The sequence below is a fragment of the Mycteria americana genome, chromosome 9, assembly GCF_035582795.1.
Source record: "Mycteria americana isolate JAX WOST 10 ecotype Jacksonville Zoo and Gardens chromosome 9, USCA_MyAme_1.0, whole genome shotgun sequence".
NCBI classification, from domain to species: Eukaryota; Metazoa; Chordata; class Aves; order Ciconiiformes; family Ciconiidae; genus Mycteria; species Mycteria americana.
In genome coordinates this window covers 23,384,799-23,397,039 of record NC_134373.1, presented here as the reverse complement: position 1 = coordinate 23,397,039, position 12,241 = coordinate 23,384,799, and the positions used below count along the sequence as shown (strand labels likewise).

Genomic DNA, 12,241 nt, shown 5'->3' with positions numbered 1-12,241 from the left:
TTGTAAATAAATGTTAATCAAATGCTCCACAAATGTTTGAAACTTCAAACAGAAACAGGTCTCTAATAGCCTGCAGTTTAACTCAAATCTCTGATTATGATTTGCAAAATGGAGATAAACAATGTTACACCAGATCTTTAATAGACTAGAGAGTATTCAAAATCCAGCAAAATGGTGTAAGAAAACATTTCTTCCGGTTAACAGGGATTTTTCCTGTTGTTTAAGCCTTGATTCCTTACTTTTACATAGTATTTCAGGTGAAAAATTCATTGCAACATATTGCTCCAATCTAAAACAGATGCTTGTTAACTTGTTCTCTGACAGCACAGTTTTCCCTTGGGCTGCTCTAACTCCTGGTTTATGGAGCAGTGGCAAATTATGGTTCCTGTGGTATTTCACAAATTATGCTTCTTATGATATGCTGGGTTCAGTGAAGTGGGATCATTGCTTTTATTTCAAAATCACTATTTTTTTTAAGAACGGCAATAAATTTAAAATAGTGGGTGGTGTGTGTTTGTATAAATGTTGTAAATTGCATATGTGCTTGTACGTATAGGCAGCAGCAGCAGCTGCAGCAGCTGACTCAAGAGATTATAGTGGAGTAGGTGGAATAGGTGGATTCTCCGAAAGTTCTTCTGAGGCATCAAAACTGAGCTCAAAGAGTGCTAAAGAGAGGAGGAATAGAAGAAAGAAAAAAAAGCAAAAAGAACAATCTGAAGGCGAGGAGAAGGATGGGGAAGAATTTCACAAATCTGAATCAGAGGACAGCATCAAAAGGAAAGGTTTCCGATTTTCCATTGAGGGGAATAGACTGACATACGAAAAGAGATTCTCTTCCCCACACCAGGTACCATAGTATTATTACCTCTTAAACACCTTTGTTGTCTACTCATCATATAAACAAAACCTTGTAAGGTAGTTTGGTCAATTCTTGCAAAAGATACCACAGATTGTTTAGTATCTTAAATCAAAGTATGACCAAGTTAATACTTTCAGCCAAAGAGGAAACTGTAAGAATTTGAGAGGTTTTGTTTTTATTCTGAATTTATATGTAAAAAATCAAAATAATGTGTATTAATTAAAATGAGTTGTATTTCAAGTTTCTTAATGAAAATGGACCTATCTCCCCATCAAGATGGATGTATTCAGCATGATCAGTGGCTTCAAAATTTGGTGCACACGTACAAAGGAATTTTGTGTTTTACATGAGAAAAGTACTAAATTTGGGATGCAAAAAAACCAAGTAGAAATTGCATAAATGTTCATGTGAAATTTGACAAATTACTTGATGTGAGACCATTAATTGTGTTATCTTAAAGAAGGTGGAAATATCTGTGGCAATGTGTCCTTGCATGTGTTCTCTTACACTGAAACACCAGTGACTCAGACTGCCATCTGCATCTCCCATCCAGACATTTATTTAATTTGATAGTTTTATTATGTTATTGCTTCTACAGTTTTCAGAGCTCCTCTTCATTTGCCCACCTCCAACTCTCCCTTCAGCACTTCAAGTCCAGGTCTCGCATCCATTCTGTCCTTTTTCTGCCCCTTTGTGTGCCTCAATATGCTTCTTTCTTTTATTGCCACCGTCTCAATTCTCCCTGGTCTTTATGACTTGCTTTCTCCCTCTTTTTAGTCGCTATTACTAAACTCATTCTTTCCTTTTTAATCCTCTTCTATTACTGTCTCTGGAAAGCCTGTTTCATCCCTGAATAGATCATGAGCATCCATATTCTCTGCATGTATCACTTCGTCCAGCTCCCATCCTCAAAGAAGCTCAGACCTCTTCATCCAATATTTTCTTATTAAGGACTGTCCTCCTTAGACCAGACTGTGGTGAGAATATAATGTTTCTAGCTTCCTATTTCTGCCAAGTTAACTCCTCCTTTCACTTCCTGACGTACTTCCTTTTTTAATAGTACTGCATCCTTTTTGTTTCCCCCCTGCCTTGGTCTGCCACCATTTTATGTTGTTAACTGTCTAACTAGTCTCTGTAAGACTTCATTGCTGAATTTAGTTAGTTCATGAATCATTCTGTTCCTTATACAAATTTTCACACCTATCCATTGACTTCAACTTCATGTTGAAGACCCATCTGATCCCTTAGGTGCGTATTCTTGCTTGTGTCTTCATTCAAACTGCAGTCTTATTCAGCCGCAGCTCAATTCATCCATCTTGTAAGAAATTAAGCATTCCTCATACAACTTGCTTCTCTTACCTTTTCATCTCCAAGTTCATTTACAGCTGTTTACTATGACAGTCTAGCAATCCCCTCCCCTCTGGTTTTCCAACCCTAGTTCCTTTTCACTCTGGGTTCTAGCCACTAAACAGAAATTCCACTCACCAGTTTTTAATAACCTTTTCCTAGACAAAACTCAGGTTTATTTCTCAGGTTTGACATTTTCCTTGACATTTCACTTGCCTTCAGTGTAACTGACCATTATGTTCTTCCCGAAAATTTATTCTTCCTAACATTCATGATTTTGTCTCCTCTCAATTCTCCTGGTTTAGTTGTGGTTTAGAAGATCCTTCTACCCCTTTGACAGTTTTCTAAGGGATTTCCACAAGGCCTTCTGCTAGTTCCCTTCTCTCTCTCTTTTTCTGTTTTCTTTTATTTTTTTTTTTAACTCTACTCTGGACCCACAACTGTGAATCATTTTTAACTTGGACCTCTTTCCATGTCCCAGTTACTGCTGTGTTCATGAAGAATGTTGTTGCAAAGAGCACTAACCTATCTCATTGCTTTTACCTAATCTGCTAGTAAACATATCTACCTAAAGATATTTTTTTAATACCATAAAACGTATGTACCTAAAGTTCTTCCCAACCCACCTTGTCTACTTACAGTAAACAAGTCAAGTCCCAGCTTTGACTGACCCATGCCAGCATCCATAACCTCCTGTTAAATTTTCAAACTAGTTTCTTTGAGCTCTTTCTGGTATGCTGCCCCTCATGCTTGGAAGAAGCTCCCATGAGTTTCCACAGAACACTTCATTGCTTTCCTCAAATCCCTCTTTAAAACTCTCTTTTACCATGCTGCCTACAGAAAGCTTGACAGGGAAGTGACTTCAGGTGAGCTAAGACCACTGTTTATCATACCCATCAATTTTGCCTCCTTGTATTCCCTCTCTTTTTGTATCCATCTGTTGTGTTACACTTAGATGAGAAATTCTTTGCAGAGTGCCTTTTTGTTCTGCATTTTGCAGTACCTAGAACAATGGGGCTCAGGTCCATAAAGTTAAGTTGCAGAAGAGAAACAAAGACACTGCTTTGTTGTGTATCATCTCTGCTATTCATAGAGGTCTTGGGTGAAATCAGGTGCTAATGCTAATCAATCAAGTCAAGAGAATCACTGACATGAATTAAAGTTAAGAACATTTATAATTATTTGCAAAATTAGAGCATTATTTTGACTCTGATCCTGAAAAGATCCTCCCACAGCAGAACATTTACGCACATGAGTAAACTGATGAACATGTGAGACTGTTCATACAAAATTATAGGCATATCTTTGCATATTCAGGATTGCTAAGACTATAAAAAAGAAATGAAAACCTTATTGTGGTCTACTTGACTAGTATCTGAAAAAATATGTATGTTTTTTAAATTAGGCAGTATTTGGGAGCTACCTCTGTGTGCAGATTGAGTCACAGGAAATTTGCCTAAAATTTTATTTACTCAGCCTGTCAGACTAATGCTACCCTGGGGTAAATAGCATCTAGATGTGCTTACTCAGTTCATGAACAGTTGGTAATAAAACGGGCAGAATGGCAGAGGAGACAATTCTCTCAAGCAGTTTCTTTTACTCTAATTAAACCAATTGATTCATATATCCAAAGTAGTAAAATAACTAGTCTTTGTCTGTCACTTATGTGCTCGTTGTTTACTATCCAAAAGGGAGTGTATTGGGGGGGGCTGTACCAGTTCATTTCTTTGTAGATGACCTTACCCTTTAAGACGTATTAACACTGTGGTTTTTTCCCCTGTATGAAAATATTATATTTAAAAGGATTTTCATCTGATAATCATTGTTTTTATTTGCCTACAGTCTTTGCTGAGCATTCGTGGCTCCCTGTTTTCCCCAAGGCGCAATAGCAGAACAAGTCTTTTCAGCTTCAGAGGTCGAGCAAAGGATGTAGGATCAGAAAATGACTTTGCTGATGATGAGCACAGCACTTTTGAAGACAATGAGAGCAGAAGAGATTCTCTCTTTGTTCCTCATAGACATGGTGAACGGCGCAACAGTAACATTAGTCAGGCCAGTAGGTCATCCAGGACAGTACCTCCACTTCCAGCAAATGGGAAGATGCACAGCACTGTGGATTGCAATGGAGTAGTTTCTTTAGTTGGTGGGCCGCCAGCTCTGACGTCACCTACTGGACAGCTTCTACCAGAGGTGATGATTGATAAAGCAGCCACTGCTAGCAATGTAAGGAAGTCTGCAATAGCTCAGGCATGATGTCCTCTCCCTGTATGGTCAGCTACTGTTTCTACAAAATGTAGTCACTTGGGAATGATTCCCTTTCTGGCCAAGCTGTGAATGCTCCTTTCATATATTCCAGTTATAAGCTAAAGTGAAAACTGAAAATATATGCTAATTTACTGGGAATTAACTGAATAGCATAGTAAACCATTGAATAAATGAAGTATGTGCAGTCTTATACCCATTGATTCATTATGCTAACTGAAGACCTACCTGGAAGATTCTATATTCATATATCAGACAGGATATCAAAATGAAAAAAAAATATAAATTAATTATATTTACTTAATGGAATATATTAATTGAGTATTTAACTTCCTGCTGACCATATATGAAACTTTTGATATAACACTGATAGTAGAACTTACATGGGTTGTGATAGTGTTCCTGTCACAGTTAATTTTTCTAGGGGGTTTTTTTGGAGATGTCAACATTATTAAATATTTTTTTCTTTTATTTTGTTTGAAAACGTGTGCTAGGAAATTGATAATTTATTCTAAATTAAGAGTTATCTTAAGAAAATACACTTAGTCTTTGTACTTTTACTGCCAGCTGTGTGGGCTGTGCATTTTCATGTTTAGAAAAAGACTTCACTGCGTAATTAGAAAGATATTTATGGCAGAGCTCATTGACAAGCATTGTGGAACTTTTTATAGTCTAAAAACTGTTTATAGTCTAAAATCTGTTTTAATGTCTCAGCCCTATTTCAGCAAAATACTTTAAAACATGTTCTTTAAACACAAGAGCAATCCTACTGATGTATTTGACTATTTGCTATATACAAAGTTAGGTGTACATTAGTCTATTGCAAAACCATGACATAAATGCAGCATGGTGCAGGACAGCAGAGTGTTTTTAACCATTATACTTTTATAATAATTTACAGTGTTATTCTTATTAAATGAACAATCAATAGGCTATTTTATCAGTGTTTTATTTTTCAGGGCACTACTACAGAAACTGACTTAAGAAAGAGACGGTCTAGTTCTTACCATGTTCCTATGGACTACCTAACAGATCCTAGTGCAAGGCAAAGAGCAATGAGTATAGCCAGCATGCTTACAAACACAATGGAAGGTATGTAACACAGAATTTTTGTATGACAATGCCATAAAATGCTATTAATTGTATGATACATTAAGTAGTAGTGGTGTTTTAAGGCAGCTATTTCAGCCTAAAGGGTACAGGCAAGATGAGATTTGTATATAGAGGTAGTACTTTTTTTTAAAGATGGACTGATATATTTGGAAAGCAGTCAAGCTTTCAATATACTAATAGGTTTGAGGTGGAAGCAGCAAACTTCTAAGTTAAATGCAAGCAGAAGGCAATTGATCAATGCAGTGTTTCTCTAGAAAAGTTATGTTTTGGGGTAAAAGCTCTTTTTAGACTACTGAAATGGCTATGCTTCTTGCAGTAGAACAATGCCCTTCTACCAATTCACCAGACATGCTGTTTCACAAAGGAAGGATCATGTTGTTCTTTCTGTAAGGCTAAATACAATGAATCTGAATCATGGAATTAAGCAACTACTTGTAAGAAAGGGCAAAACATTACTTTGAGGCTTAAATGACTATGCCCAAAATAGCAAATGGGAAGGTAATAATGAGCAGTTTTGCACATGTGGATCATAATACTGTCTAAATAGTTGTCTTCAGGTTTGTTCTAAATGTTTATCTTTCATGAGGAAAATTTTAAATATTTTATTCATTCTGTGTATAGAATTATAGAATGGTTTGGGTTGGAAGGAACCTTAAAGATCATCTAGTTCCAACCTCCCTGCCATGGGCAGGGATACCTTCCACTAGATCAGGTTGCTCAAAGCCTCATCCAACTGGCCTTGAACACTTTCAGGGAGGGTGCATCCACAGCTTCTCTGGGCAATCTGTTCCAGTATCTCACCACCCTCACAGTAAAGATTTTTTTCATAATATCTAATCTAAATCTACCCTCTTTCAGTTTAAAACCATTACCCCTTGTCCTACACTACACTTCCTGATAAAGGGTCCCTTGCCACCTTTCCTGTAGGCCCCCTTGAAGTACTGGAAGACTGCTATAAGGTCTCCCTGCAGCTTTCTCTTCTCTAGGCTAAACAACCCCAACTCCCTCAGCCTATCCTCATAGGGGACGTGCTCCAGCCTGCTGATCGTCTTCGTGGCCCTCCTCTGGACCCGCTCTAACAGGTCCATGTCTTTCTTATGCTGGGGGCCCCAGAGCAGAACACAGTACTCCAGGTAGGGTCTCACGAGAGCGGAGTAGACGGGGAGAATCACCTCCCTTGACTGTCTGGCCACACTTCTTTTGATGCAGCCTAGGACGAGATTGGCTTTCTGGGCTGTGAGCGCACATTGCCAGGTCATGTTCAGTTTTTCATCCACCAATACCCCCAGGTCTTTCTTTGCAGGGCTGCTGCTCTCAATCCACTCCTCGCCCAGCCTGTATGCCAGATTTCTAAGATAGATTTCTATTTTGCATCCTATGTAGCATTTGCTTGTGAATGGTTATTTTATCTATTGAACATTTAGTATTCTTTTTACATCAAATTTAAAACATAGTGGGACAGATTATTTTTAATTGTAATTTCTTTTGACTGACAGTAGCCTTGGTTTCAAAAGGTCTGCAATATCAACACAGTTTATCAACAATACCTTGGAAAACAGCATTTAGGCCTCAAGGAAATACCCAGGTGATACTGCAATAGAGAAATATGTTTTAAATGTTATTTTCATTTTTCTTTCTAGAACTGGAAGAATCCAGACAGAAATGCCCACCATGCTGGTATAAATTTGCTAACACTTGCTTGATTTGGGACTGCTGTACTCCCTGGCTGAAAGTCAAACATATTGTAAATTTGATTGTGATGGACCCATTTGTTGATCTGGCCATTACTATCTGCATTGTCCTAAACACCTTGTTCATGGCCATGGAGCACTATCCAATGACAGAACAGTTTAGTGGTGTGCTTTCAGTAGGAAACCTTGTAAGTCTTTCATGATGTACCATGAATGTCAAATGCATTGTTCTTAAATAATTCTTCTGTGACCTTTGTACATACGTTTAAAAGAAAATGTTGACTAAATATTTATAGGCTTGGGATGCCTGAATTTTAAATTTAAGCTGTACCGAATCCCTCTTTGTTGACATTTGTGGATTTTGCCACACTTGCTTTATGGAGCAAAAGATAGTAAGATTTATTGAGTCAATATGCATTTTGATTTTTAAAACCTTCAGCTTCTGTCATTGAAGGTGGTTAAAGGAATTTATCTAATATTTTTTTCTTGGATGGATACTTACAAATCATAAGAACTTTCAGTTCCATTCCCACACCTGTTCCGCTCCTCACTAGCATCTCCTGAGGTCCTGGGTGTTCAGGGAATTGTAGAGGGGAAAGACCCAGTAAGCATGTCAGATATACTGCAACTCTGCAGGAAATGGCAAAGTGGCATGACAGTGCCTTCCACAGGTCATCCTGAAGAAGAATAGTTCTGCTCAACATTCAGTATAATCTTTTTTCTTAATAAAATAATTGTCCCTCTCATAAACTTAACTTTATCCGTAGAAGCAAAAAGATGTTCCAAGGGCAAAGATGAGATCTGAGGAAAAACTGAACATTAAAATCAGAAGAAATTCTGTGTATCGGTATTTATACATGCATATTAGCAGGCTAGATAAAACCCATATTTTTCCCATTTACCTCTTTTTCTTTGGAAACCAAACATTGTGATGCATATGTAAGCTTCAAATCTGAATTTAATTCCTAACCCCAATGTATGGCAATATAGAGAAGCTATTCAGATTTACCATGGATCGCTTGCTGAAGATATAACTTACCAAAAGTTAATACCATTAGTTTTATTTTTGTGAATATTTTCTCATTAAACTGGAGTAAGAAACTGTATTTTCCTTGCAGGTGTTTACTGGAATTTTCACAGCAGAAATGTTTCTCAAGATAATTGCCATGGATCCTTATTATTATTTCCAAGAGGGCTGGAATATTTTTGATGGTTTTATTGTGAGTCTTAGTTTAATGGAGCTTGGCCTTGCAAATGTAGAAGGATTATCTGTCCTTCGATCATTCCGATTGGTAAATATACTAAATAAAATATGTTTCTATGTTATATTCTTGTATTTGTGCATGTATGTTGTGCATTTTTCGTTTGTACATTATATATTTGGCTAAGACAGAAGATCTTTTCATAAGAACTTACAAAATACTAAATTGCATACCCACTAGATGGCATGTATCTATTATGTCAAGTTTGTGTTACGTATTATCTTAGTAATGTCTGTTTCTTCTTCAAGACATTGACAACATAAATTCTGTTCTTGCAGTGAGTGTGCTTTAAGGATTATTTTTTTTTAATTGTAGTACTCTTAGAGTCTTTTTCTCCCTAGGTGAGGGAGTAAAAAATGCAAAAGCCACAGGCCCTCACTACCTGTGACTGAAGATTAGTAAATTGCTTAGTAAATAATGGATTAGTTAATACAAGTTTATTGACAGTTTTAGCTGATAGACTTCCATTACCAGTTTACTTACATGGTTAGTTTTAGAAGAGAGTAGTGTTAAGATTTTTCTTTGGACAGGGATTTTTCATCACTACCAGCTGCCTTCTTACCGTCCTCTGCAAGGGTCCATCCACTGCCTAACAGCTTTTCTGTTCAGAAGTCACTACAGTATCTGTCTGTTATTAGATATCTCTGTCATGAATAGGAACTTGAAAAACCTTGGTCTTGCTGAAGACTAGGCTAGCATGCAAGTTGATGTTCAAATCCTCTTCTGAAAAGACTGACACAGTAAGAGATACGAAGCTAGAGTCCCTAGTCACCAAGCTCAACTTTTGCCTTAAGCAAAAAATATTTAACTTTAAGTGAAAGTTAAATAAACCCCCTTTAAAAAAAGAGGGGGTTAAATTCATCCATTTGCTGGTTCTCCGCATAGCATAATATTGCATTCTGCCTGAAGTCTAATATCTGTCTGGATTGACTTCTCCCTTGGTAATAGTTTTTAACTATTCTGTTTTTAACTTCGCATCTATAAATCTATTTTATTTATGTCTCATCCAATGAAATAATATTTAGATCTAGATTCCTTTTAGTATTCTCCTCTTTCGATTGTCTGAACATTTGCTGTATCTTTCCAAATAATTTAATTTTTGTCTGTTTCAAGTTGTACTTCAATATAACACTTTCCTTTGTCTGTTTTTCTCAATGTTGTATGACAAACTTTGTAAGATACATTACGCTTATTTTAAATGACAGAAAAGATATTGTTAAAGATACTTGCGAGTAACTTGTATGCCTGTCATTAACAACTCTAGCTTGTTTCTCTTTCTAGGAAAACCATTTCTTACATCTCTCTGCCAGTTAAGATGACAGAGATCTGGAAGTGTCTGTACACTTACGATCCTGTTAAACTGATCACATTTCATATGTGCTGGTTTATTTTTAGTAATATTCTTTTAGAGCTAACTAAAGGAGAAAGACTGTTTTGTCCAACAAGTACAACTTGTTTATAGATCTCTAAAGTCACCAAAAGAGGCAAAGTCTGAATTGGAGACTTTGTGATAATTGCAATGTAATTGAAACGAGCATAGAGGCAGTATTTTTGACTTCTTATGACTTGAATCAGGACTTAAGACTTCTGATGTCTAGTATTGTACAAAGAACTGGAAACATAAATTTTGTAACTAAAGTTTCTAAAGGTTACATGAGACATGATTTAGACACAGCATAACTGAAATATGAAATACATAGCAATAATTTCATTACAATTAGTAACATGAATAACTGTATACTATTCTGTTTTGCAGCTTCGAGTTTTCAAATTGGCAAAATCTTGGCCAACTCTAAATATGCTGATTAAGATTATTGGCAACTCAGTGGGGGCTTTGGGAAATCTGACCCTGGTGCTGGCCATCATTGTGTTCATTTTCGCTGTGGTTGGCATGCAGCTGTTTGGGAAAAGCTACAAGGAATGTGTCTGCAAGATCTCTAGTGACTGTGAACTTCCACGCTGGCACATGCATGATTTTTTCCACTCTTTTTTGATTGTGTTTCGAGTGCTGTGCGGAGAATGGATAGAAACAATGTGGGATTGCATGGAGGTTGCAGGCCAAACTATGTGCCTTACGGTCTTCATGATGGTCATGGTGATTGGAAACCTAGTGGTATGTAATCAGTGGGGATTTTTTAAAACTATTAGAACATATTTCATATTTTTCATGATTTAGAAATCAGAGATGAAGACTGGGGAAGGACTTTAGGAGATCATGTAATTAATTTGCCCTTTCTCTAAACCAGGTTCAAATATACCTTGATCATTTACGAAAAATGTTTGTCTACCTTTTCTTTATATCTTCAGTAAGTTTATAACCTCTTTAGTAAGATCAATGCTGAATTACACTTATAGTTAAAAATGCCTTTTAAAAAACCATCTAACTTAAATCACCTTTTACAGCCAATTAAACTGACTGGTCTCAATAGTGATGGAAAACAGTTGGTTTTCATGACAACATTTATATTACTTAGAGGCTTACTTTTAGTCTTTTCTTTCTGAAACAAGATAAGCCTAGCTGTTCAATTTTTTCTCATAGGTGATGATTTCTAAACTACTTATCCCTTTTGCTACTGGCCTCTGAATTCCTCCCAAGCAGCATTTTGGATAGAGACACAAGTACCGAATAATGTGGAATAATTATACTTCCATGTCTTACACCCAACATCCTTGTGATACTTCTCCAATTGGCACATGAAATTTCTGTACCAGCATTGCTTTCCTGATGCAGCCTATATGCCCTTTTCTGCAGTGCTTCCACCTTGCCAGTTTTCATACCTTCTATATATGTACTTTTCATTTTTCATAACCAACATTTCCACACTAGTACTTCAGAATTAAATGCCATATTGATTTTGAAACATTTCACTAATTTACCATGGTTATGCCTAATTGTAGTTCTTTCTTGTTGAGTGCTAGCATCCCTTCTCTTTTTGGTATCATCCACAAATTTTATAAATATGCTCATCCACAGGCAGAAATACCAAGTTTAATCGGACTAATGTGAGACTCCTGTGGTATACCTTCTAAAATATTCTGCAAGTTTGAACAGGAAGAATTGACAAATATAATTTAAATATTAGTTTTAATCAGTTTTGCACATAGTCTGTCATAATTACATGTAGTCCAAATTTCTCATGTATGTTTGTAAAATGTCATGCAAGAAAGTCTGAAATAGTTTCCTAAAATTGAAGGTGTATCACATCTGTGGACTCTTTATCTCTTAGCTAGTTTTCCTGCCCAAAACAAAAATAGACTGATATGTTCTTGGCAAATATATACGTTTATTATATTCTGAATTAGAGACACTGAAACTATCGTCTGTTGAACTGCAGAAGACTGGAGTCTGCCTGCACTCCCCTGGCCTATGAACACTACAGCGGATGTAGCTTGCATAAATTACTATGTTATGTTGTATCCTGCCTCCTTATGTCATTCTCCGTTTTGAGGAGCAGACCTGCACTACTTCCAGTGTGGAGGAGAAAGTCAAGGAACAGCTCAGATTTTCACCTATATTAGTCAAGTTAAACAAGCTAAAAATGTTTTTCACAAGTTATAATAAAATATGGGGGACAGGGATTATGGACTGGAAAGAATAGCAGGAAGGTGGGTTGAAATAAAGTGCTAGCTGTGAAATAAAAATTATGTCATATTGAACAACCCATAACGGAATTACTTTTATGACTTAAAATAAGACATACAGTATA

The 12,241-nt window shown here is 36.5% G+C and overlaps 1 protein-coding gene across 1 annotated transcript in view; it reads left to right on the top strand.

The window, feature by feature from the left end:
* Nucleotides 1-12,241, top strand: part of SCN2A (sodium voltage-gated channel alpha subunit 2) — a 63,054-nt gene that overhangs the window by 17,819 nt on the left and 32,994 nt on the right. Inside the window, exons 11-16 of the mRNA XM_075511882.1 lie at nucleotides 557-847; nucleotides 4,049-4,429; nucleotides 5,428-5,560; nucleotides 7,222-7,460; nucleotides 8,391-8,564; nucleotides 10,291-10,647. Of these exons, the coding sequence (XP_075367997.1) occupies nucleotides 557-847; nucleotides 4,049-4,429; nucleotides 5,428-5,560; nucleotides 7,222-7,460; nucleotides 8,391-8,564; nucleotides 10,291-10,647 (1,575 nt within the window). The remainder of the gene's footprint in view (nucleotides 1-556; nucleotides 848-4,048; nucleotides 4,430-5,427; nucleotides 5,561-7,221; nucleotides 7,461-8,390; nucleotides 8,565-10,290; nucleotides 10,648-12,241) is intronic.